This window comes from Teleopsis dalmanni, chromosome 2 (assembly GCF_002237135.1).
Source record: "Teleopsis dalmanni isolate 2A chromosome 2, ASM223713v2, whole genome shotgun sequence".
Taxonomy (NCBI): Eukaryota; Metazoa; Arthropoda; class Insecta; order Diptera; family Diopsidae; genus Teleopsis; species Teleopsis dalmanni.
Window position 1 is genome coordinate 158,679,887 of NC_051847.1, and position 27,490 is coordinate 158,707,376.

The 27,490-nt window shown below is 29.4% G+C and overlaps 1 protein-coding gene across 1 annotated transcript; it reads left to right on the top strand.

The window, feature by feature from the left end:
• Positions 1-25,043, top strand: LOC119682515 (inositol 1,4,5-trisphosphate receptor). The gene is made up of 27 exons (XM_038095976.1): positions 1-34; positions 11,385-11,656; positions 11,805-11,875; positions 11,954-12,069; positions 12,142-12,904; positions 12,965-13,179; positions 14,447-14,920; positions 14,988-15,482; positions 15,547-15,722; positions 15,780-15,935; positions 15,999-16,152; positions 16,214-16,370; positions 17,059-17,079; positions 17,206-17,756; positions 18,106-18,241; positions 18,294-18,422; positions 18,482-18,714; positions 19,734-21,078; positions 21,137-21,964; positions 22,032-22,621; positions 22,682-22,874; positions 22,938-23,060; positions 23,118-23,290; positions 23,344-23,508; positions 23,665-23,842; positions 23,904-24,130; positions 24,189-25,043. The coding sequence occupies exons 2-27, from the start codon at positions 11,556-11,558 to the stop codon at positions 24,762-24,764; spliced, it is 8,346 nt and encodes a 2,781-aa protein (XP_037951904.1). The 5' UTR covers positions 1-34; positions 11,385-11,555; the 3' UTR covers positions 24,765-25,043.
• The last annotated feature ends 2,447 nt before the right edge of the window (positions 25,044-27,490 follow it).

The window sequence follows — 27,490 nt, forward strand, 5'->3', positions numbered from 1 at the left end:
ATAGGTTATAACATCTAATAAAAAAATTACTAAGGTAAGTTTGCTTGAATAAGTTTTGGTTTTACATACACATTAAGTGATTGCTGATCTTGTGTACTGAATAAAATGGAAGTTTAGAGATTTAATAAACCACACCAGACATTATAAAGTACAGTGTTGTTTTACCAATAGACGAATTTTAAATAATTTAAGAATAACGAAAAAACTACTCCTTCACTGAGAAGTAAAAAAAATATAATTGTGGTTAAAAAAACCTTTTTTGTATTTGTATATAAAAAGGTTAAAACTTTACAAATTGGTCTTTTGATGTTAGAAGGAAAATTTATAAATATTTGATATGAAATACAAAATCAAAAAAAAGTTCAATAAGTGATCGTTGAAAGTTTTTACATCATCAATTCCAATCTTATTTACGCTACTAAAGCGCCAAAGGAGGTTGACAAAATATTCTAAATAATGGTTTTTTTCTGAGAAGCAAATAATCAAATTTTCTGTTAAATAAATTGTGTTTTATTTAGGGTAGGTGAGGTTATACCGGCGATCTTAAGAAATCCAGTTAAGCCTTTAGACCCATAGTGTTACCGTATAATTAAAAACCCAAGAGTTAAAACCTTTGGCAAAGCTTATTATGGTATTCAGAAAGAGGTCGTGCAGTTCGCCAAGATCCTCAGCAAAAAAGAACTAAAGTGTTAAGGCGGCGCCATGCATGTGATGCGCAGAAACAAAGCAAATAAAAGGCACTTTTCTGTATTTATTATGTAGTTACTTTATGTGTTTTCTCACAGGAAAGTTAATATTGCTGTGGATATATCGAAAGCAAATGTGTTTTGTTAAGATTTTTAAGAATATATTAACACTACATAGCTTTTAAAAAGTGAGAAAAATTTACGATCAGTGCCACAATGAGCAAAATGTTTTGAATGAATAAAAATTTTTTTAATAAAACAATAAATTTATATAGAGAGCCGATTTTGACAAAACTAAATGCAGTGCCAGTTCAACCATTATCAATACCCTGGGCGAGAACACTACGGCCCACCTTTCTACTATCGAAACTCATAAGAAAAATGTCCGAGTAAGCAAGTTAATAGCTTACTGTTTATTGTATTAAATTTATATAAAATTTATAAAAGCTCCATAGTTTTATTGCAAAAGCGAAAGCCTTAATGGACTTCATCGCGCTCATCCTTAATGCCGCTACTTACTAAATGTAGCTATTTACGCATTAATAAGTCTAATCTCAATCAAAATTGTCTACTTTCACAAATGTTCAAGATTTGTTTTCAAATACCATTTCATTCTAAATTCAAATAAAGGGAAATAATCGAGTGAACAGTAAAATAAATGTTAATAGATAGTTTATGTACATATTTATGGAGGCAATTTAAAATTAATGCCAAGATTTATTTGAAATGTCAGAACCAACAATGATGATGAATATAAGGTATCAATTGTGTATTAGCATTTAAATAATGGCAAAGCAAAAAAAAATACCTTTCAAACTATTGTATAAACAGTTTATTTCAGTATATCCAAACTAATTAATATGTTTAATAAAAATGTTTACAATTGGAAACATATAATTACTTAATTCATATATAATTGTTAAAAATATAGACATTTCTGTCTTATAACTCTCTTTAAATATTAATTAAATAAAACTAGATTTATTAATGCATAAATATCATACAAAAATTTATACAAAATATAAAATCATAAAATTAATTACAATTTTTTTTATTTTTTAATTACACTAAGGCACCGCTTAAAAATAAATTCAGCATTTGCAGTTGTAATGTCGACAATGCGGCACCGGTCCATTTTCCAACGTTCATAATCATAATTCCTTACAAGTAATTTATTATATTCTTGTATAAGAAATAATTTCTGTTTTTATTATCTATTGTGTAAACTACACAAATAAAATTATTTGTAAAATTTATTGATTTGTATATTAAAGATTTTAATTTTTTTATGTATTATAAATTATCTTAATTTATTATTACTTTGTTAATAAACAATTATTCTTCACATCTTCAAGTTATTTGTTAAAAAAAGAGAATGTTATTTTAAGAAATTTGTTTTTCGTTTTAGAAACTATCATAAAAAATAGGTAGAACAAAGGAAACGCTCCGTTTGTAAAAGTAATAATAAAGAATGTGTTAAGGATTGATCCAGAGATATGATGAATTAGCGTATATTTATGGTATTTAAATACAAATAGTTTTGAAAGAAAGTAGTATTTTCATATGATATATCAAGCAATAGACCACAGTCATTCATTCTACTTAAGAACTCAAGAATTTGTTTTGCTTCGGAATAAAATGCTTGTTATCTTTTCTTTTTTCCGGTACCAATACCTATTACATCTGTCAGTTTCTTTTTTTATGGTAATGATAATAGATAAATAACTAAAAAAAATTGTATTTGAGGAGGGTCAGAGGATGAGTTAGCTAAATTTTTGCAAGTGATATAAAAATTTTTATAAATGTTTTCGATTAATGATTTTTGAATAAATTTTCTTTGAAAGACCCTGTACAAAATATATTTTCCTACAAAAATTTTATAAAGTTCAAACTGAACACTTATAGATAAAATTTATGTGGTTTTATATTAATATCCATAAAAATTGAAGGCTTTTTTATAATCATTAAAAGTGTTATTAACTTATTGATAAAAAAAATACGTGGTTATTAGGCTGGTTAAGTAAATTTTTCCACATGATTAATAATGTTCATGCAGATCTCATAATTTCTAATTTTATCAATTAGGATTTAAAATGCAACCTTCAATTATTGCAACAACAAGTTGAAGGCTCGTTGTTAAAAATGCAACAAATTAGGAGGAGATTATTTTAAAACATTAACAACAAAAAATTAGAGAACATTTCTTTTAAAAGGAACTGGCCGCAAAACATTTTGGTCATTTTTCATATAGATATATTTAAATGAAATATTTGATGATAAAAAAAGCTTAAATTTAAATTTAAAGATAATGCATATCGAAAACAATATGCAAAAAGAAACGATCGGGTTAAATTCTTTTACTAAAAGCAGTTGCAACAAATACTTGCTTTAATTTGCTAAAATATGTGAGGACCAACGAATTCGTTTGAGCGTTTTATCGAGGAAAGCTTGCTTCAGAATATATTGATAATTCGAATAATTACGGTTTTTCGCAAAAATGATCGAAAATATAAACAAAAAAATTAGCTTAATTTGTAAAACTATTTTAAACCAAAATTAATATAAGCAAAATATTGAATAGTTGATTATGATATTTTATATTTCGGTAAATACTAAAAATTTCTCGTTTCTATATCTCAAGGAGTGTAAACACTTTAAAGTAAAACAACTTATACGGGTATATTATATAAAAAACGTTTTTTTGGTTTGCAAAGGACGCGGAGTTTTATTTTAATAATATAAAGAAAAAACCAAAATAATTTTAAATACATATTAAATAAATATCAAATTTACTTTAACTAAATTTTTGCACAAATTATAAATATAATTTTAGGAGTATAATTATGGAATGCCTAAGTACGACCATATTCAAAAATTATAAATATATATTGTATATATTACAAGTATGTGTAATTTGATTTTTACGAAATAGCATCTTTTTCAACATAAAATGTTTTCAGTACTGTCTTATTAGTTTCTTATTTTTTGGATTCAGTGTTTTTTTCATTTGTTTTAAATACACATATTGAATAATTTTTTTATACACTAAAATGAAATTTATTGTTTTATGAAAGTATCTATTATTTTCTTAACCATCCAAAAAGTAAAGCAAACAAAGGTTGTGCATACACCACGCCTTGATGCACATACATGATATCTAATTTGTGTGTGTATATTGTACAGACTTTTCCATAAAAATATTTTCACAGTTCACATTTGTATTTTTTAATTTAATTTTCAAATAATTTTACTTTAATGCTATACTTTTGTAACATATTTTTTCACACTTTGTATATTATTTTTTTATTTTTGTTTTATTTTTGACATCATTTACTATTTTTATTTTTCTACCTTTAAGCAACACTTATTCGCACATCTAATCCATTTGACTTTTCCTGTATTACTAAAGTCCTTTATGAGCTTAAAAATGAGCTAAACGCATCCTTAAGCTTGCAAAGCTCACAATAAAAGAGCTTAAAAGCAAAACTTTAAGTAAATTTAAAATATTTGATTTTGCGCGTAAAACTTGTAAATGATGTTTTTGGTAGCGTTTTGTTTTTGTTTATGTTTTGATGGCTTTTGTTTTGGTCAGCCATCAGCTGGTATATTTTGTCATTGCTGATAACGGCGAGTTTATCAGAACCGGCATGGTCACAGCTGTTTGTTGTTTTATTGCGCGCATAAGTCAGTTTATTTGTTTACATTTAGAAAATGAGATCGAAAGCTTTTTATCTGCTGTGTTATTTGGTTAGAAAAATTAACTGAGGCAGTAGGTGAAAGCAATTTAACCAAAAACAATAGTATATATGTATATGAAATCAACATTTCCCCGCTAAAAATTATTATTACTGCTTTATTAAAATTAATAATACCAAATTAAGAAAACCAAATTCTTACACTGCACATTATTTGTGCCGAAATTTAAATTTATTATTTAAAAGTATATTACAAACTTTGTGGCTAGAATATCTGGTTTTCACCTCAAAAGCCTAAAACCTAGAAAACTATACAATAGGATAAGAAAATTGTGTAAAACTTTGCTAGAATACATATTGAACCCTTTATTTCTGTTCACCGCATTTAGGGTCATGGATAATGGCTTTATCAATATCTTTTTTCGATGAAAATTGAGTAAAATTGCCTGTTGTAGTTCTAAAGTGCTGCAAGTTGGTTAATACAATTTTAGTACCCATGTTTTATTGGTTATCTGTAACGAAGTCCACATTCACGGGCTGCATAGCATCTAGGAGCTTTAAAATTATGGAATCGGCGTTCCAATTTCATAATCGGCGTGATCCATAATTCTGTATTCCTTCTTTTTTGGGTTCACAAAACGGGAATTTTTAGTTTAGCGTATCATGTCACGTTATAATTTGTTGTCAGTCTTTTTCAGTGCCTCTAGGTTCTCTTCTGTAATAAGCACAAGGAATACATATTATTTTTTGCTGAGCCTCCGCTGTGATGACGATCAATCAGCCATTGGAATTGCAAAACTATGCGTTTGCAAGTATTTATTGTACCAGACCATCGACGATTTTAAGCTGCAAGCCCTCAAAGAACTTTTTGGTTTTTGGCAACCGCGTTCTTAAGGAAGATCACTAACCTTGTTTACTACATATAATGACGTTATAACCGCAGACAATCTCTGGTGAGTTAAAACGTGGTGACTAATCCTTCAGGTTCGCTATTACGTGTATGACGACGATTCGTGACACCTTGACTCAATTGGATCCTATTTGTGTATTACATGTTACCCACAGTAAGTGGTTACAATAAATGTATTCAGTATCGTAAACCGAATTTATTAAATTTTTTAAATTCATCAGTTCATAATTATTTGAAACGCCTAAATTTATTCTACAAACGGGTTCATCATGCACTTATGGAAATAAAGTTGGCGCATCGATGTTTGTGAAAAACAAAAAAATAATTCATTTTTGCAACGCATTATCGCTGGGGACTCGACTCTGGTTGTTTATAATAATATTAAATGACAGAGATAAAAGTGTAAAAAATATAAACTGACTCAAAGCATTTCGAAATTTAAATTTTGTCAAAAAAGGTAAGGTTGGGAAGATTTTGAAAAAACTTTTTTTGCTTTTAACTTCTATCTAACAACACAATGACTAATTTTAAAGTGTCATCAGCTGATAGAATGATTCAGCTAAAGATAAAACAGCAGAATTGATCAATAGAATATGTTTAATCTTTAATAATGCGAGACTCCTATACAAGTTTGGTAACTCAACAAAAGGTTTTACCGTTTGAATGGGATATACTGTCACACCCACCATATTCTTCAGATCTGGCAAACTTACTCAGTTCTTTAAAGTATGTGTTTCACTATTAAATATCTAGTTATCTATGCGTTGCAAAGAAACGAAAAAAGTGAAATATTCATTACGAAAAAGTAAAATAATATAAAGTTTCTGTAGAAATGTTCGTTACTGACAGTAAAGTTAATTTAAGTACATTTATTACATTGAAATCACGATTATCGAAATTAACAAAAACCAAAAAAAAAACTCATATCATTTACAAAAGTAATTAAGGATGTGTGTGAGTTAATCTAAGTTGCATTCTAAATGAGGGAAATTCTAAGTTGTGCCGATAATGTAGTGATGTGTCGATACTTAGCATATTTTCGAGGTGGCTAAGTCGAGACTAAATCGCCAGGGGTGCCATTTTAGTATTTTCATAAGATAATATTTTCATATGTGAATTATTAGAAAACTTTTAACCGAAAACTTGATCACTTTGTGCATATATTTTTCATTATTTAATGACCATTTGCAATAAATTTTGGAAATATCTATATTTTTTAAAATTTTTATTACATTTATTTAATATTATAAACATTTATTTGATAAAATTTTATTATAGTGGTTGTTTCCAAAAAAAATAATTGAATTTCTTTTCATTGACTTGGCAATATTGTTTTGGTAATTTTTGACATTTGAATAATTTGTTTGTGTTCAACATTGTTTGTAAACAATTTGTATATTGAAAAGGTAAAACATCTTGATCCGCTTTGGCAGCCAAAGTTAAAAAGTGCACAGAAATGTGAACCTGCCTTTAGTTGGGTAGTTCATTTCACTGAGCTACCGATAAATGATGTAGTACAAAAAGCTGAATATGAAAAAGATGTTTTTTACTTTGTCAAAGAAGCCAATCTTGCAAGTTTTACAATGTGTAGATCTTACTATCATTTAGTAAGAATGTGTACATTCTTACTATCATTTAATGCAAATAGCAAACTAATTGATAGAAATGATCAAACATGTTAGGATGTTACTGATAATAATGATATTCGTATGCTGTTGTCTTCATAACAAATATAATTTTTGACTTACCTTTTAATTCAGATCTTGTAATGATTGTAAATACGGTTTTAGTACTTCATTAATAAATAAAACAAAATTTCATTTATTCAACACAATTATTTTCTGAATTTTTTATATATAAACCTGGCTAGATTTAAATTTACTTTCTAACAAAAACTCTATATGATGGTGGCTTAAATAACTTCAAAATAAGGGTATCATTAGCACTGGTGGCATGTAAAATATTGAATTCTTGCCTTAACGATATTATTTGTTTCAAAAATATTGGTACTACTCTTTGCACTAGATGCTTTTAATAATTTGTTTGTAAACTACATTGAATATTTTTTTGGTCTACAGCATGTCTTGAGTCGAGAATCACTGCTCTAATTTATGCAATGTCTGCAAACATTTTGTTGTTAAAGCTGAGATAAGTGCTTTGATTTATTGAGAATACGTTAGTGAAAATATTCTTGTTGTAAAGAAGACTACTTACTTGTTCGTACATTTTTTACACAAATAGTTATATTGCAAATCAGTACTTATAGTGGTTAGATTAGGTGGTTAAGTGGTTAAGTTACCCTTAGCTCCATTGTGATACCCTTAAGAATTTGACACCTGTCACTATAACCCTATTTCTTTGTCACTATAACAAAGCCATTAAAATAGAAATAGGGAAATACAATTTAGCTCTCTTAGTTAATTCGTGCGACCCTAAATCAGAGAGTCAATGTCTTGCGAAAGCAGGACACTGTAATAGAAGGTGTATTGGTGATTGCTATTCGTCATCCTCCATGCAATATCTACAGTGCAAGGAGGTCCTGATATTGTGGTTAACAAAATTGTAATTTTCAATAAATCAGTTGCAATCAATTTTATAAACTACACTACACAACATCGTTGTGATTCCAAACTTGTTTTTTTATTTTCATTACTATTTTTTGTTTTTTGTTGAGGAGTATACTCAACTTAATAAACTTAAGAAAAAACATACATCATTGAACTTCAATTCCAATTTTACAGAATTTAAAATACCTATCCCAAGCGTAGTATATAAGTGCTGAGGTAAGTTTTGGCGCGCACAAATTATGAATGAATAAGGAGATTTTCGAAGAAGAGAACCGTAAAGAAATGCAATTATTTTTCTTCAAAAGCTTTCTTGTTAAGCTTTTATTACCCTTAGAAAAGCTTTCGTTGTTGGAAAGGCAGGGCATACTTTCAAATACTCTCATTTTCGTTTTGCAAGTTGCTGAGGTCGGTTCATTTTTTTCGTGTCTCGGTTAAACGCATAAAATCAAAGAAGTGAATTAAATAATAATTTTTGGCTTTTTTGCTCTCTAATTTTCAATATAATTTTGTGTATATATGTATTATTTTAAAGCAAATGCACAATAAATTAAACAATAAAAATTAGAATCACCGAGATTTCGTTTGAAAAATAAATAATGTATTAAAAATTCAACAATTTAAGATTTTTCTGAAGCTTTCTCTGAAACATTTTAAAGCAGTGCAAAACATTTTAAAGTATCTAAAGCATCTGCAAGAAGGTGATGATGCTGCACAGAATCTGAAAAAAATTAATTGAATTTTAATTGTAAGTGGGTCAAAATTGTGTTGAAAACGTGAAATGTTTTTACTTAAGAATATAGCTTGTATGAGTTATTTATTGTCACTTTATTAAGTAGTTAGATTTTTTTAATCGATTACTAATAAAAAATGTTTTGTGCTCAATTAAATGAATATCAAATAAATTCAATTTTATTATTCCAATTTTCATTCTTTCTATCTACGAAATTATTTATATGGTGTGAATTGATGCGATCAAACTGTTCACACAATCAAATTAAAATAAACAATTGAAAAATATTGCATTATTATAATTATTTATAAAAATGTAAATTCCCATAGAATTAAATTCGTCAATTGAAAAATCTTACAAGTTTGTGTGATTGTGCTTTTTGTATACCAAAATCTTTTAGTCGATTTTAATTTCCTGTAAGTAAAAGGATTTTTGATATGTCTTCCTCTCACACTTTTACTGTTTTACTGTCACAAGGAATGATTTTACACATTAAAATGTCGTTTTATTTAAATTTAAGACTCTTTGATTGCTATGACTTTAAGCTTAAATAACCTAAAACATAATTAAAATAAAGATTAGTTCACACCAACATATTATTAATATTCAATCTTATGGTCCTTGCTAAATGCTTAAAGACAAACACCATAAGCATTGGCTTATAGATTTGTTTTAAGATTTAAAGGTATAATATGAATATAAACATATATGTCTCTATGATCGTATAATACATACCATTACAGTACATAAATACTTTTATAAATAGAAAATAAAATATGTATATGTATTTACAGTTCTAATAACTATCATATCACATTGTGTAATTCGTTTTTGTTGGTCACGGTTAGTATGCCTTAAGTAAACACCGGACCTAGGACAAGTTCAATTTCATTCCAGAATTTTCGAAGTCAAAGACACATTTCGTTCTACTTCGTTAGTCATCAAAAAAAGACGATGAAATTTTGCATCTGTTGTAATAAAACCAACACGTAAGCTGTCAGGAGATAGCACAGATATTAAACATCAGCTATATTAAAGTTTGGAATTATTTGAAAAGAGAAGGTTACACAAATACGTTTAATGTTTGGGTACTATATAAATTAATGCAAAGATATTTGATTGAGCGAATTATTATCGGTCAAATATGATGATTATTCGTAAATGGATCAAATGCGGTAATATCTAATGGAAGTGATCGTGGTCAAAGGCCAGTGATCCTCCATAAGTAACTTTAAAGCCTGGATTGATGGTAGACAAAGTTATGTTAAATGTTTTGTAAGATTAAAAGAAAATTGTCTATTATGAACTGGTCCAGTTTAGTGTAACGATTAATTCGGTCCACTGATGTTTACAACGCGACAGCTTTAACGAAACATTGAAGGACAAGTGCCCAGAATTATCTAATAGAAAGGGATTGGTGTTCACACATTTTTGATTAACTCGAAACAAATTGACGGAACTTGATTGAGATGTTTTGATGCATCCACCGTAAAACCCGAACCTTGTACCGTCTGCCTACCATTTATTTCGGTCTCCGCAAAACTTTCTTAATAATAAAAAATTGGCTGATCGAAGAGTCGCTGATAACATTTCGCCAATTTTTTCGTCGATAAATTATAGAATTGTTACACCGATGAATATGTGAACCTACCAAAAAAATTGCAAAGGTCATATGTATTTGATTAAAATTGGTTTTCAATAAAAAAAACTTTTTGTCATAAATGTTCCAAAAAATCGCGGATAGTTTTTATGTCATCCATCATCCTTGTGAGTAGTATTTATAGCTCAGTTACACATTTTATTTTTCTCAGGTGATGCTTGAACTAGGGCACTGTCAATTTTAATAAAATTCTAACTTATGCGATTCAGTTTATGTTATCTATCGCCTTCGATTTTCATAGCAGGTATTAATAATTGAAGTATATAAAAAAATGTTGAGATATATTTAACCTTCAACAAAATTATTTAGTTCGCAACTAAATTGAATGCAGAATACCTATGACTAATACTTTTTGATTAGTATTTACACTATTAAAATCCGCTGTTCAAAGGTGTTTACAAAGTTGATTTCATAATAGTTCAGTATACAAATTTAACAGTCATTTTAAACTTCTACGAGATATATATTTTATAAATTAACAATCACTTTTTCTAACCTATAAAAGAAATCAAACATGAGATAAAAATATTTATTAAAACTAACAGGACGTATGAGTGACTTGTTAGAGTATTAAAGAATATATTATGTTTTGTAAGATGTTTGTAACACACTGCATAATATGATGGGCAATATAGAGTGCAAATATATCGACTTAATGATAAACGTTTAAGTCTTTATTTAAGCTAATCTAATGAAATTGTATAGAGTGAAGATATTTCTATATCTAAGTAAATCTAGTCAATAAAAGCATAAAATCAATTGGCGCCCATACAAAATTACCACCGATAATGAGCTAATATTAAAAGATATGAGAGTGCATTAAATCTTTAAAGTGCCAAAATTTTGGCGAACGCAGAATGCAATTTTTTTCTTGTTTTTTCAAATTTATTGTGAAAATTGTCATATTACACTGTATACAAATATATGCAAATATATACATCAAATACCTATTTTCTAAATAGGTATTTAAAAATATAAAAACTGCATAGACTGTAATTTTATGTTGATAGTTTTTTGTATATTGCAACTTGTTTACCCCCATAACATTACATTTTTATAATATTTTTTACTTAATTGAACAATAAATCTTTAACTTTCTGTTACATTTCAATGATTTTAATATGCGTTTTTTTCAGCAGTTGTAGTCATTACATTCATTAGACTCTGACTTAATTGCTCTACAGTAGCAAGCGAATGTGCGCGACAAACCTTAACGTAGTCAGACGTCTATTAACGTATAATTAACCAATCACCACCCTAACCAACATAATCAATAGGGTTTTTATAAAAAACAAAAACCTCACGCAATGGGCGACAACATTATTGGTTCCGCCAGCTTTCTGCATTTGGGCGATATTGTATCGCTATATGCAGAGGGTAGTGTTTGTGGCTTTCTAAGTACGCTCGGGTAAGTGAATAGAGTGCTTTCAATTTATAAACTTTCATAATAACTTCATTAGGTGTGTGCCTAATATGCTTTGCTTGTAATTTATGATTTCTTACATTAGATTTTATCTAATTACTTGTTTTTTTTTTTTGTATTTTACCCTCGGCAGCTTAGTGGATGATCGTACTGTGGTATGTCCAGAGGCAGGAGATTTGAACTATCCACCAAAAAAATTTAGAGGTATGATGGTTTCAATGAATATTCATGCATATTAATTTTTTTTGTTACTTAATAATTATTTTTGTCAATTGTTTTTAGATTGTCTTATTAAAGTATGCCCAATGAATCGATATTCCGCACAAAAGCAGTTTTGGAAAGCTGCTAAACAATCTACCAATTCAAATACGGATACAAATTTGCTGAAAAGATTACATGTAAGTAAACAGAAATAAAATGAAAAAGAAATTAATCTCACTTATCCTTAAACACATTGTTTGTTTTTGTAGCATGCCGCTGAAATAGAAAAGAAGCAAAATGAAACTGAAAATAAAAAGCTGCTTGGCTCTTCAATACAATATGGCAGCGTAGTTCAATTGTTGCATCTTAAATCTAATAAATACCTAACGGTAAATAAGCGTTTACCCTCTCTACTCGAAAAGAATGCAATGCGTGTTTACTTGGATGCGAATGGAAATGAAGGTTCATGGTTCTATATAATGCCCTTTTATAAGCTGCGTTCTATAGGAGATAATGTTGTGGTCGGTGATAAAGTTATTTTGAATCCAGTAAATGCTGATCAACAAAATTTGCATGTTGCTGCGAATTATGAGCTCCCCGATAATCCTGGCTGTAAAGAAGTCAATGTTTTAAATTCATCAACATCTTGGAAAATTACTTTATTTATGGAGCATAAAGAAAATCAAGAACATATACTTAAGGGTGGTGATGTAGTGCGACTATTTCATGCAGAACAAGAAAAGTTTCTTACTATGGATGAGTATAAAAAACAACAGCATGTTTTTCTGAGAACTACTGGACGCACAAGTGCTACTGCAGCAACTAGTAGCAAAGCATTATGGGAAATTGAGGTGGTACAGCACGATTCTTGTCGTGGCGGTGCAGGGCACTGGAATTCTTTGTACCGTTTCAAACATTTAGCAACAGGTTATTATTTAGCAGCCGAGCTGGACTCGAGTGAATCTTTAATGTCCATAAATGATGTAGCATTTAATACTGATATGTCCAAAGACGTTTTTGCAAATGCTAGTGGTAAATTACATACAATGAAAAACTTTAAAAAAAATGTTAATTAAATTTTCATATATCTAGAAAAAATTAAAAATGAACAATATCGGCTTGTTTCGGTACCATTTTCTACAGATATTGCATCAGTGTTTGAATTAGATCCTACAACTATGGCTCGTGCAGATAGCCTTGTACCACAATCTAGTTATGTGCGACTTCGCCATTTATGCTCAAATACTTGGGTTCATGCTACTTCCATACCAATTGATATTGACGATGATAAACCAGTGATGTCAAAGGTAAATTATATTGAAATATTGCTTTGTTTTCACTATATCATTTTAAATGACAATTATAATTGACTGGTGTGTGAAATGCGTTTTCATTACATGGTAAGAATGCGAAGATGACATCATATGACTATCCATTTTCATTATACTGACAATATATGACATTAAAAATGATAATGAAAACGAGGCATATTCCATTTTCAAGTTTTCATTAAAGTGCTTTTCAATAGTAAAGGAAAATATTTTTTTATACTATTAAATTTTGAATTAATTTATCGACCTGTTTTTTTAAATAATGGTTTTTATATATTTTTTTTTTTATCCTTATCCTGACGATGACTCTCAAGAAGAGTCGAAATATAGAGTACATTAAAAAATATCAAACAAACGTTGAGTTTTAATTTTAACAAAAAGTGACCTATTTTTTTAGTCTTTCCAAAAAATTTGAAATATTATATATCAACTAGTCGTTCAGTTTTAAATGTTGAAAATACATTTGGAACAAAAGCTTTATGTTAATGAACCCTAAAGATTTGTCACAATATTAAACTGTGCATGTGAAGGACATTAAATTTCAAAAACGTTTTTTGTGTATTTATTATATTAAAAGAGTTAAAAAATAAGCCTTTATTTTAATGTCGTTAAGGTACCGTTAAGGTAGGGTAAATATTAATAAATATTTGCCAAAGTGAAAAATAAGTTAACTCCTTAGTAATGACATATTACATATTACATTTACGCCATTTTCTTGTCATTAAAAATATTAAATATCCACTGTGTACTGACTTTGCTAATCTGCGAATTAATATGGCTAAGTTACGAGACCGCAAATGCTAAGGCGTAGGGTTATATTCAATGTTGCTAAACTTTTGCTGATGCTGACGAGCAGTTGGTCAGTAAGCCTCCATGCCAAAAAATGGTGTATTCTCTTAACTAGAAATACAAAAGGTGCAGTGAAAAAGAGAAAAAGCAAAGACAAAATTGAACGGTTTATGTGTAAATCCCCAGACCTGACAAGATAAGGCATTGCATTGCGAAAGTTTATAAACCTCACAAAAATAATATCCTTCATTAACCACGCAAGTCTCTTCCCAAACTTACAATCTTATCTCAGTTTGGTAACAAAAAGGCATCTATGCTCTGCTTGGTCGGAAAATCCATCAACCAGTGTATATTGTTTCTATTTGTGTATATATATTTTCATTTTTTCAATTTTTTAACTAATATTAGCATAAAAAAATAAAAAAAAACTTAAATCCAATCAATTATTTTCTAGGTTTGCTGTTCAACCATTAAGGAAGACAAAGAAGCCTTTGCTCTTATACCTGTTTCACCTGTTGAAGTACGCGATTTAGATTTCGCCAATGATGCTTGTAAAGTGTTAGCAACAGACACTGTTAAGCTAGACAATGGCATGTTGTCATTGAACGAAAGGAGATCCTTAATAGCTTTATTGCAGGATATTGTTTACTTTATTGCTGGCATGGAAAACGAACAGAATAAGACTAAAGCTTTAGAATTAACAATAAAAAATCCGATACGCGATCGGCAAAAACTTTTACGCGAACAATACATTTTAAAACAACTTTTTAAAATTTTGCAAGGACCTTTTCAAGAAAATGCAGGTGGTGAGGGACCATTTCTGCGTCTCGATGAGCTTAGTGATCCAAAAAATAGCCCTTACAAAACTATATTCCGTTTATGTTATCGTATTTTAAGACTTTCACAGCAAGATTATCGTAAAAATCAGGTAAGTTAATATAAAACTATTTAATTCGAATATAATTAAATAAATAATTTTTATGAATTGTTTGTAGGAATACATAGCAAAACATTTTGGTCTTATGCAAAAACAAATTGGATATGATATATTGGCTGAAGATACTATTACAGCGCTTCTGCATAATAATCGCAAATTACTTGAAAAACATATAACAGCAGCTGAAATAGAGACATTCGTTGGTTTGGTTAGAAAGAATATGAGCAATTGGGATTCTCGGTTTTTAGATTATCTTTCTGATTTGTGTGTCTCCAACCGTAAGGCTATTGCAGTAACACAGGAACTAATTTGCAAAAGCGTTTTAAGCGCTAAAAATTCAGATATACTAATTGATACCAAAATAAAAAACGTTAAACTTTTATCAAATAATTTTAAAAATGAAGAACAGTTTTTATCAACTCTTTCGGAAGTTGGCGATGATGATGAGAAGCTAGATTTAATATCAACTGTTACTACCTCAACATGGGATAGCAATAGTATGGACGGAGTAAAAGAAAAATATGAAATTCATTTGCAGTGGAAAGGACAACAAGTACGTTAAAGAAGAAATTGTTTAAATTATTTTTAATGTTAATTTTATTATTTTAACTTTTAAGAGTTCTCGCTCCATGGAAGATTTAGCAAGTTGTGTTGTGCAAGACAAAGAAGAAGAAGCTGCTATATTAAATTATTATCGCCATCAATTAAATTTGTTCTCGAATATGTGTTTAAATCGTCAATATTTAGCGCTTAATAATTTATCCCCACATTTAGATATTGATTTAATACTGAAGTAAGTTAATATATTTAAGATTTACAAATTTGAACTTTTTTTTATTACACCAACTAGATGTATGTCTGACGAAACAATGCCATATGAATTGAGGGCTTCGTTTTGTCGACTTATGTTACACTTACATGTTGATCGTGATCCACAAGAGCCAGTAACACCTGTAAAATATGCTAGATTATGGAGTGAAATACCATCAAAAATGTCTATTTTAGAGTAAGCAGATAGTTAATTAAAATTTAAGTAATTTAATAGATTAATTTTGTAAATAATTTGCAGCTATGATGGTAAGAAGCAACAGCCCGATTTTAATAAAGAAGCTGTGCGTGCTAAATTTAATACAACAATCGCTTTCGTTGAAAATTATTTGTGCAATGTTGCAACAAAAGTTTGGTTGTTTACTGATCAGGAACAAAATAAGTTGACGTTTGAGGTTCGGTTTATTTAATATAAAATTATTAAGACTAAATAATAAAAGTTTTTATTGTATTTAGGTTGTGAAGTTGGCACGAGATTTAATTTATTTTGGTTTCTACAGCTTTAGTGATTTGTTGCGTTTAACTAAAACTCTACTTTGCATATTGGATTGTGTTTCTGATACTGGTGTTGATAATTCGACTGGTGGTCGATACGTTAGCCCTGAAATTGACTGTAAGTTAAAATTCAGTTATTAGTTATTTGTTGTTGCGAGACGTTTTTAAGTAGTAACTGACTGATTTACTTATAAATGCTTATTGACATCCAATTATCGGTTATGATTTTAGATTTTAAATAATTAATCTCATGGTATACAATTTAAGACTTTTCTTAGAGTTTATACCAAGAGAAATGGATTACATTTATATTTTTCTATATGTATTTGTAATTTGTACGATGGCAATATGAGGTGTAACGGTTTTTGTGTCAGATTCGTTCGTTTAAAGAAACGAATAATAATGAACTTTGATTCCTTTCTAATAATTAACTAAATACAATATAAAAATGTCTAAATAATAATTTATTTAGACACATTTTTTACCGAACGTTCTTCTTTAATGTAGGAGCCATAAGCCATAGTCCAAGTATCACAAAAATTTCAGTAATTAATATCGAATATAAAAAAACTAAACTTATAATTATGTCTAGTTTTTAATATATAACGTTGATTTTTTGATGTATATAATAAATTTAAAGTGAGCAAGCTTTAAACCTTATATTGGCTCGTGTTAAAGGAATAAATCAGTCAGAAACTTTTGTGCACGATATAGAATACGTTTGCGTTTTCGTTTTAAAATTTATTGATTAAAATTGAACTTTGGTTTTGCTTACATTTTATTTAAATTTGATTTAAAACAAAAAGCTGCGGATGAAGAGGAAGAGGGTAAGTTAGAATTAAACACTTTCTGTTCCCGACTGTAAAAAATTACAAATGCAACATTTTAATTTCATTTAAAAAAATGTTCAGTTTATAACTAAAAACAATTTATTTAATATTAAAAAATATTAGCTGAGGGTGGAGTTTTACGTTCAATTGGTGACATAAATACGGTAATGACTTCCTTAGCGCTTGGTTCAGTCGGCACGGCAATGGTAGCTCCAAATTCCATCTCTTTGCAACAGCGGAAATCAGTTTCTCAACTAATGAAAGAATATCCTCTCGTTATGGACACAAAATTAAAAATTATAGAAATTCTACAATTCATTCTTGATGTACGTTTGGATTATAGAATAAGTTGCCTCCTATCGATATTTAAACGTGAGTTTGATGAAACTGAGACTGGCGGTACACATGCTGATCCAACAGCTGCAGCAGCTGCATTAAGTGTACGCCAAAAAAATATCGATTTAGAGTCAATTGGCATGCAAGCGGAGGGTATATTTGACTGTGAAAAAGGAGATGCAATTAATCTCGACCTAGACGGGCAGGGAGGTCGAACTTTTCTGCGCGTACTCTTGCATCTCATAATGCATGATTATCCTCCGCTTGTTTCTGGTGCATTGCACTTATTATTTCGACATTTCAGTCAACGTCAGGAAGTATTACAAGCGTTCAGACAGGTTAGTGTAAACAAAAATTCATATTTATTTTTTAGGTCAATATGGAAAACAAGGTCTTTGAACGATTTAGCACGAGATTTCGTCTATAAAAATTCTTATCTTTCTGTAACAACAATTGTTCTATACCTTAATTAAATTTTTTATTTATTATTAAAATTTTGATTTTAAATCGTTCAAACTGTTTTTATTAAATTTAAAATAATTTGCTTATTTAATTTTTAATACTAATAATATTTTGTATTATTATTTACTTGGTTTAAGTATTTATACATTCTCTAAAGAACATTTGTTTTTAATGGATTGTATAGTTTGACTTTTAACTTTGTACTTTTTTATTAAAATTTTAAAGGTACAACTACTTGTGTCCGATAGCGATGTGGAATCGTACAAACAAATCAAATTTGATTTGGATATATTACGGCAAAGTGTGGAAAAATCGGAATTGTGGGTGTATAAATCGAAAACGACAGATGAAATGACAACAAGTAAGTAATGGACAGTTATTCTTATATTTGTTTTATAATTTCAATATTTTAGCTGAAGCCACAATTGATTCAACCACTCTCAACAATGAATATAGAGCTTCACTTTCAGAGGAGCAACTCAATGAGTATAAAAAGGTTAAAGAGATACTAATGCGCATGAATAAATTTTGCATTACCACAGGTTAACAAATATTTCTTTTATTTTTAGTAATCAATTTATTCGAATTTATTATTTTTTAGATGCAACAGGTGCTGTTGTCAAGCCACGTAAACACGAACAGCGTCTTTTGCGCAATGTTGGTGTTCATACCGTCGTTTTGGATTTGTTGCAAAATCCGTATGATGAAAAAGATGATGTACTTATGAAAGAACTTATGTGTTTGGCACATGAGTTTTTACAAAACTTTTGTCTTGGAAACCAACAAAATCAAGTACTGCTGCACAATCATTTGGATTTATTTTTGAATCCTGGCGTAAGTTCGTAGCAAAGCAATTTATTCTAATTAAAGTAATAGTATCCCCGTATATTTATACATAAAAAAATAGTGCCCTGAAGCAATATACGTATTTTTTTTTTAAATAAAAACTAACAAATTTATTCATTATTACTATTGTTGTTGCTGTTGTATCCCACGTAAGTGCTCTGCTTTTTTAATTCCAGTTCAGAAGGATAACAGATTCTTGGTCTTTTCAAAAATGAGTGGCTTCATTCCTCTTATTCCATCTATTCATTCATTATTGCTTATACTCGTACATCTTATTCGGAAAATGCATAATTAGTCGGGAAGATAATTATTTGGTACATTGTTAAAACCACTTTTTTTTTATAAAAGTCTTATATCAAGTTTTTAAAAGTTTAATATTACGTAAAAACAATTATTTTTGAACAAATAATAATAAATTAAATTAAAATTATATTTTCATATAATACCTCCGTTATAATGCAATCAATTTTAATCTCAAAAATATTTAACACATCGTACATTTTATATTAAATTTTTTTTGTGTCGGTAATGTTGGATTAAACTGTTAAGATGCAGTTTGGGGTTTATTTCTGGGTCTGTATTTACTCATGTTCATGTTGTCTTTTTCGAGTTAGTGCATCTGGGCACATTTACTCTTTGATAGCTAGGGTGTTTCTTCAGAGTCCCACTCTTCTCATTGACTAATTTATGTATTCCTCAAAAGCTTCGTGATTATTCGATGACTGATCTAAGATCTGCGAACCGCCCCGTGCGGCTAGAGATTATTCTGAGATAAGATAGTGCTAAGTAGGGTAGTCTGTATTTAATACATCCATATTTAATACTACATTTTTGACAGTTTTTAAAATTAAATTACATATATAATTATTATTGACCCTGAATAATATTTTTTTGCGATATTTGTGTATATATTATATGTTATTTTTAACAAAGAAAAACTTTATTAGAAATGAATAAAATCGTTGAATTTATTTATTGAGTAAACAATTTATAATTTGTACTTTTAGATATTGGAAGCAAAAACGGTTTGTGCAATTTTTAAAGACAATCTTACACTCTGCAATGAAGTGACGGATAAAGTTGTGCAACACTTTGTGCATTGCATAGAAATCCATGGACGTCATGTTGTGTATTTGCAATTTTTACAAACAATTGTTAAAGCTGAAAATCAATTTATAAGAAAATGTCAGGATATGGTTATGCAGGAGCTGATAAATGCTGGCGAAGATGTTTTAGTTTTTTACAATGACAAGACATCCTTTAATCAGTTTGTTGTGATGATGCAAAATTATCCTACACCTCTGCCTGATGACAGCCCATTACGCTATCATGTAGAACTCGTCAAACTTTTAGCTTGTTGCACCATGGGAAAAAATGTATATACGGAAATTAAATGTAATAATTTATTATCACTTGATGATATTGTTACCATTATTTGCAATCCGGGTTGCATATCAGAGGTAAAAGAAGCATATGTAGACTTTTTGAATCACTGTTATATCGATACTGAGGTTGAAATGAAAGAAATTTATTCCTCAAGCCATATGTGGAACTTATTTGAAAAATCTTTTCTTGTAGATATTAATCAGTTAATTGCGACAGGTGCAATTGCAGATAAGATTTTGCTTAATTATGTGCTTAATGTAGTCACGAATGTGTTAAGTACATTCTTTTCTAGTCCCTTTTCGGATCAAAGCACGATTGTGCAAGCACGACAAATGATTTTTGTGCAATTATTGCAAGCCACGTATCGTTTATCTCAGTGCAAATGGTTGTCACTGGCTGATCGTTTTAATGTCGAAAATTGTATTCGTACGTTGGCCGAATCGGCGAAAATGCGTAGCATTGCAATACCGATCGACTTAGAGCAACAAGTGGTTACTATGTCTAGCAAAACAGCATTACTGACACGTCAAACCACAAAATGGCTATTAGCGTCGAAACAACCAAAATACGAAACACAGCTTTCGGCGAATTTAATGCGATTAGATCGTTCTATAATAGAAGGTTTACAAGATATTGTATCACTATTAGAGGATCAGCTTAAACCAGTTGTAGAAGCGGAATTGTCTTTACTGGTAGATATACTCTATCGGTCGGAATTACTATTTCCAGCAGGTACAGAGGCTCGAAAGCGATGTGAAAGTGGCGGTTTTATACGAAAATTGATTAAGCATACAGAAAAGCTACTCGAAGAAAAGGAGGAAAAATTATGTGTGAAGGTGTTGCGTACACTGAGAGAAATGATGGCAATTGATGTCAATTATGGAGAGAAAGGTGACGGGTTAAGAAATACATTGCTTATGCGATATTTTGATCAAAAGAGTAATAATGGTGTAAAAGCTTTAGAAGGTATTTTAAATTCTTAATAAATTTGTTTTATGAACTTATAAATATTTAATTAATTCAGCTGGCAAGATAGATTTAAACAACGCTAGTTCAGTTGATCAACAAAAACGTATACACTTAGTTACTCACGGACCAGGAGCAAAGTACTTACAACGAGCGGGCAAAACCCTACACGAAGTACAAAATCACTTAGACCGAGAAGGCGCATCTGATTTAGTTGTCGAACTTGTTATTAAATCTGTACACTCACCTTCAATATTCGTTGAAGCTGTGGAATTGGGAATTGCGTTACTAGAAGGTGGTAATCCTATGATACAGAAGGGAATGTACCAAAAGTTCTTGAGTGGAGATTTTAATCAAGCTTTTTACAAAGTTTTTTTCGAAAAAATGAAGGATGCGCAACAAGAAATTAAATCGACTGTTACTGTAAATACATCTGATATAGCCGCGAAAGCACATGAAAATAAACAAGATGCAAATCTAGAACTGGATAAAATATCAAGAAAACACGGTGTAAAGAGTAACGGTGTTGTTATTACTGATGAACTCAAGAAAGAATTACACAACGCTGGTTTAGCTACAGCTCGAGCTTTTGGTAATGCACGAAATTTACATAATGGAGATGAGAATTCAACAATTAATATTAATAGTCCTTTGGAAGACATACTTGCTGAAAAGTTAGAAAAACACAAAGATAACAAAGAGGATCGTAATAAACTGTCAAACAAAGTGTTAGTAATGCAACCAATTCTGCGTTTTTTACAACTGCTCTGTGAAAATCACAATCCTGATCTCCAAAATTTACTTCGTAATCAAAATAATAAAACTAACTATAATTTGGTTTCAGAAACATTGATGTTTCTTGACTGTATTTGCGGTTCTACGACAGGTTAGACTAATTTACTGAACGATAAACATTAATGTACAATAATGCGATTACAATATTAATTTTTTAGGTGGACTTGGTTTACTTGGCTTATATATTAATGAGAATAATGTTGCTCTCATCAATCAAACTCTTGAGACTTTAACTGAGTATTGTCAAGGTCCATGTCATGAAAATCAAAACTGTATAGCTACTCATGAATCGAATGGCTTGGATATCATAACAGCTTTGATATTAAATAATATTAATCCGCTTGGTGAAAATCGTATGGATTTGGTGTTAGAACTAAAAAACAATGCATCCAAATTACTTTTGGCTATAATGGAAAGTCGTGGTGACAGCGAAAACGCTGAGAGGATTCTTTATAACATGAATCCAAAACAATTAATTGAAGTGGCATGTAAGGCTTATCATCAGGAAGAAATGATCGATGAAACTGATGAACAAGAAGAAGCCGAAGCGGATACTGAGGATGACGATGTTTCAGTCAGTCCACGTGAAGTTGGGCATAACATTTATATACTTTGCCATCAATTAGCACAACATAATAAAGAATTGGCATCTTTATTGAAGGCACCTGAGGATCCGCAATCTTCAAGTTTTGATACTAAAATGAGTCAAGCGTTGATGTATTACGCAACACACACTGCTCAAATTGAAGTTAGAACTTAAGCTTTTATATATATTAAGATGAAGTAAATTTCGTGTTTGTTTTTTTAGATTGTGCGTAATGACCGTACGCTTGAACAAATTGTATTTCCAATACCAGAAATTTGTGAATATCTTACCACAGACACGAAAAACAAAATTTTAAACACAGCTGAGCGAGATGATCAAGGTTCAAAAGTGGCCGATTTCTTTGATAAAGCAGAAGAAATGTTCAATGAAATGAAGTGGCAAAAAAAATTGCGAGGTATAAGTGTTGATTGTAAACTTTCAATTTAAAAAATTGTAATAATAAATCAATTATATAAAGGACAACCATTTCTGTTCTGGGTCAGTAGCTATATGTCTTTGTGGAGCAACATTTTATTCAATTGTGTAGTTGTAATAAACTTAATAGTAGCATTTTTCTACCCATTCGACCACACATTGCCTGGTAAATAAGTTATCATTTTGTTATTAGCACAATTTTTAATATGAATCTTCTTCAAAGAACTGAGCCAACATATTTCACTACTTTTTTGGACTATACTAATATTTTCGTTGGCTATTGTGGTTACGCTGCCACGAGAATCAGGAATACGCACGTTGATAGGTTCTATAATTTTACGCTCCATATTTCTGATTGGGCCTGAATCGACTTTAATGCTTTTGGGCGTGGTAACAGTAAGTAGTGTATATATTATATTCATTTTATGGATATACAATTTGCGTTTTAGGTTACACTGAAAAGCGTGCATATTGTCAGTATTATGGGCAACAAGGGAACATTGGAGAAAAACTTTTTTAAAATTATTTCGGACTTTCAATTATTATATCACTGTATATATATATTCTTTTGTTTCTGTGGCTTGATTTTTCATCCATTTTTTTATTCTTTGTTGGTAAGTGTAATTAAGTTCTTTAACTAAATAATATGAATATAATTATACATACATACTCTTTTTGTATTATGGATTAAATAAAAAAATATAATGTTTTAATTTCTATTAATTTCTGTATATTATAGAATATCAATTAACATTTCTATTTCTATCTAGTTATTTGATGTTGTATATCGTGAAGAAACGCTGGTAAATGTTATTAGATCCGTGACTCGTAATGGACGATCTATTGTGCTCACTGCTGTCTTAGCTTTAATACTAGTTTATCTCTTTTCTATAATCGGTTACATGTTCTTTAAAGATGATTTCTTGGTCCCTGTGGATGTAGAAAGTGGTAAACATAATTTAAATTAAGCAAATAAATAAATAATGTACTGTCACTGTTCTCTTTGCAGAAGTAACTGTATCGGTGGCGTCTGCGCCTATTGTTAGTCAAACATGTTCAAGTCCTGATGAAATTTCAAAAACCAAAGCTGATTTAACAAGTGGTAGTGGAGGAGGCAGCACTGATGCTAAAGAACGTGCCTGTGACTCTCTGGTGATGTGTATTGTAACTACACTTAATCAAGGGCTAAGAAATGGAGGTGGTATAGGCGATATATTACGTGCACCATCAAGCAAAGTATATTTTTATTTTATTTAATAATAAGCATCACTTATGTTAATTTTGTTTGTAACAGGAGGGACTTTTCGCTGCAAGAGTCATATATGATTTATTATTCTTCTTCATTGTCATTATTATTGTTTTAAACTTGATTTTTGGTGTTATAATCGACACATTTGCTGATTTAAGAAGCGAGAAGCAACAGAAGGAATTAATACTTAAAAATACGTGTTTTATATGTGGATTAAATCGTTCAGCGTTTGATAATAAAACCGTTAGCTTTGAAGAACACATTAAAAGCGAACATAATATGTGGCATTATTTGTACTTTATTGTTTTAGTTAAAGTGAAAGATCCAACTGAGTTTACTGGTCCTGAAAGTTATGTTTATGCAATGGTTAAGGCTGGCATTCTTGATTGGTTTCCACGTTTACGTGCCATGTCTTTAGCAGCTGTTGATGCTGATGGTGAACAAATTGAGTTACGTAGTATGCAAGCACAATTGTTAGAAACACAATTGCTTATTACAAATTTATCACAACAATTGCATGAATTAAAAGATCACATGACAGAGCAACGTAAACAAAAGCAACGTTTAGGTTTGTTAAATACAAATCCAAGCAATTTTTTAGCGAATTATCAATATCAGTGAATTAAATTTAAGTAAATAAGATAACTGTGTAAAATGTATAGTTTCGTGAGAGACGCTAAAATGTTCCCGAAGCAATTTCAAGGGAATACCAACAGTGAGTTTAAAAAGTTTCCTGAATTGGTTACAAAACAATTAAAGCAAAGCAATTTATTAAAAAAATTTCCATATAATTGTTAAGACTTAAAAATATATTTTATATAAATCAATTAGATATATTATATGTTTATTTAATTTAGTAATTATGCATCTTTAATATTTAAAACAAATTATTTTAAATGCTGAAAAAAAAAACAGAAAAAACAGAAAAAGTGAACATATATGTTAAAAGTTTTATTGTAAAGGGTTGAACTCTGCTTTTATATATTGAAGGAAACTTAATGTGCCTAGCACAATCATAATAATATATTAAACTTATTAAATTCCTTATAGAATATAATTAATATTTTCAAACTAATTTTTAAGGTTTGGCCAATTTTCTCAAAATTTTATAATTTATAAAAAAATGTGAAAATTAGAAAGAAGTATATTTATTGTACTATTAAATAAGATCTTACAGGTAATCTTATTTAAATAATTGTATCGAAACAATATGTACAAAATACAGTTTAACAAATTGCATAAAGTTTCACTATACAATGTAAAATTAATGAAATTAAATATTAATCTGTTTGAGAAATTATTCAATTACGAATTAGTTAATTTTTACGAACATTTACAAACAATAACATATATAATGAAATTATTAAAAAATTATTTAATTTTAAATTAATAACTAATCATTAATTAATCAGCAACATTATTTAATAGCTGATACTATTTTAAATGAATTATACAAAAGCGATATAGACGGTTTAGTTTAATTAGAGGACTATTATGTACTTAAATAATTTTTGCTTTTAACTCAGGGTTTTGAAAAAAATGGCATGTAGAAATTATTATGAGTTTTTTTTAACATTTAATTCTATATAATGATTAAATTTTCAAATAACTTATCAATTTATAATTAAGTCCTTAATAGTTTTTAGTATCTATGCCTTCGCAAAAAAAAGAAACTCTAATTTTCGATTATAAAAACAAATATTTAATTTTTTTTTTTAAATTATGTACAATATAATTTTAACAATGTAGTTTAACTTTTTTTATATTCGAATATATTTAGGTTATTATTTAAAAATTTAATATTACCCTAAAACGCAACAAATTGTGATTATTAGTGACAAAAATTGAATGTTACTTAAATTATAAATTGCTCTCAGTTTACTACGTCTCAGCTCAATTATTTCTAAATATTTGAAAATGCAATCGTATATTTTTAGGTAACTCTATTAACATTTTAAATGTAGGAATTAATATTATTAACTGCTATTAACGTTATTGGAAACTCAATATTTTTAACAACGTTGTATTGATAAATTGTAATTCTAACTTAGATTTAAATAAATTCTATGTACTATTAAATATGTATTAAATATATATATATACATTAAGACTGAAAAGTTTTCGGAAATTCTCATTTAAAATTCGCGCGCTGTATATTTTTCGATATTTTAAGTTTATGTAGTTTGGCAGCACTGTCATTAATTACTATGCCAAAAATGAGCGCGATCTGTCAGACAGTTCGTTTACGGCAGCTGTTGAAACCAGTTCACCTCAGTAGTGCGTTGCGAAATGTCTTCGCCGGTCGTACGACCGTCCTGAAAGGGTTTGTACCACTCATAAACTTGAGTTTTCGATAAAACTGATTCCCCATAAGCCTTTTGTAGCATTCGCAACGATTCTGCACACGAAATTTCGTTCGAAACACAAAATTTGATGCAAACTCTTTGTTCAATATTTTTTTCCATTGTTTTTTTCGCAACGCACTACTGAGGTGAACTGGTTTCAACAGCTGCCGTAAACGAACTGTCTGACAGATCGCGCTCATTTTTGGCATAGTAATTGTCCTTAATTTCTGCCAAACTACATAAACTTAAAATATCGAAAAATATACAGCGCGCGAATTTTAAATGAGAATTTCCGAAAACTTTTCGGTCTTAATGTATATATAATATAAAAAATAACATGCATATTAATTTTTGTTTCTTTAGAGTTTATTTTGAAGAATCATCCTCATATTGATTTTTATAACTGGCGATCTGTTATAGACTATACGAAGATTCTTTTGTGTGATGCTCTGATTAAGAACTTGTAAACTACAAGAAATGAAACTTAGAACTAGATTTGATTTGATTATTTTTCTTCCTAAACATGACTTTCTTGCTTTTATCATCAAACTAAAAAAAAAAAATTTTCTCTCTCCGTTTTATATGTGACGCTTTATGTTTTCTGATATGGTGATTATTAGTACGATATTTATAAGGTTCAAGGAAAACGATGTATTTTTTGAATTCGATTTTTAATAATAACTGCAATAATTTATTATTGTCTCACAATTAAAACATCTATCTAACAAAGTTAAACTAAAACTGAATCTACTCCTAAATTTTTTCATAGTTATTAAATCATACCTCTTGGCAAGGCACTTTTTCATTAAGCATGAAAACGAAACTACAGGACTTCATGATATAGGAGCAGAAGTATCTCAAGGTAGCATAATGGGACCAATGCTTTATCTTCTATATACTGCGGATCTTTCCCTTCCCGATGACAGTGTTATCGGTACATTTGCAGATCGGTACAGCTGTTTTATCAGTTGACAGTGACCCAATTCGTGCTTCCACCAAACT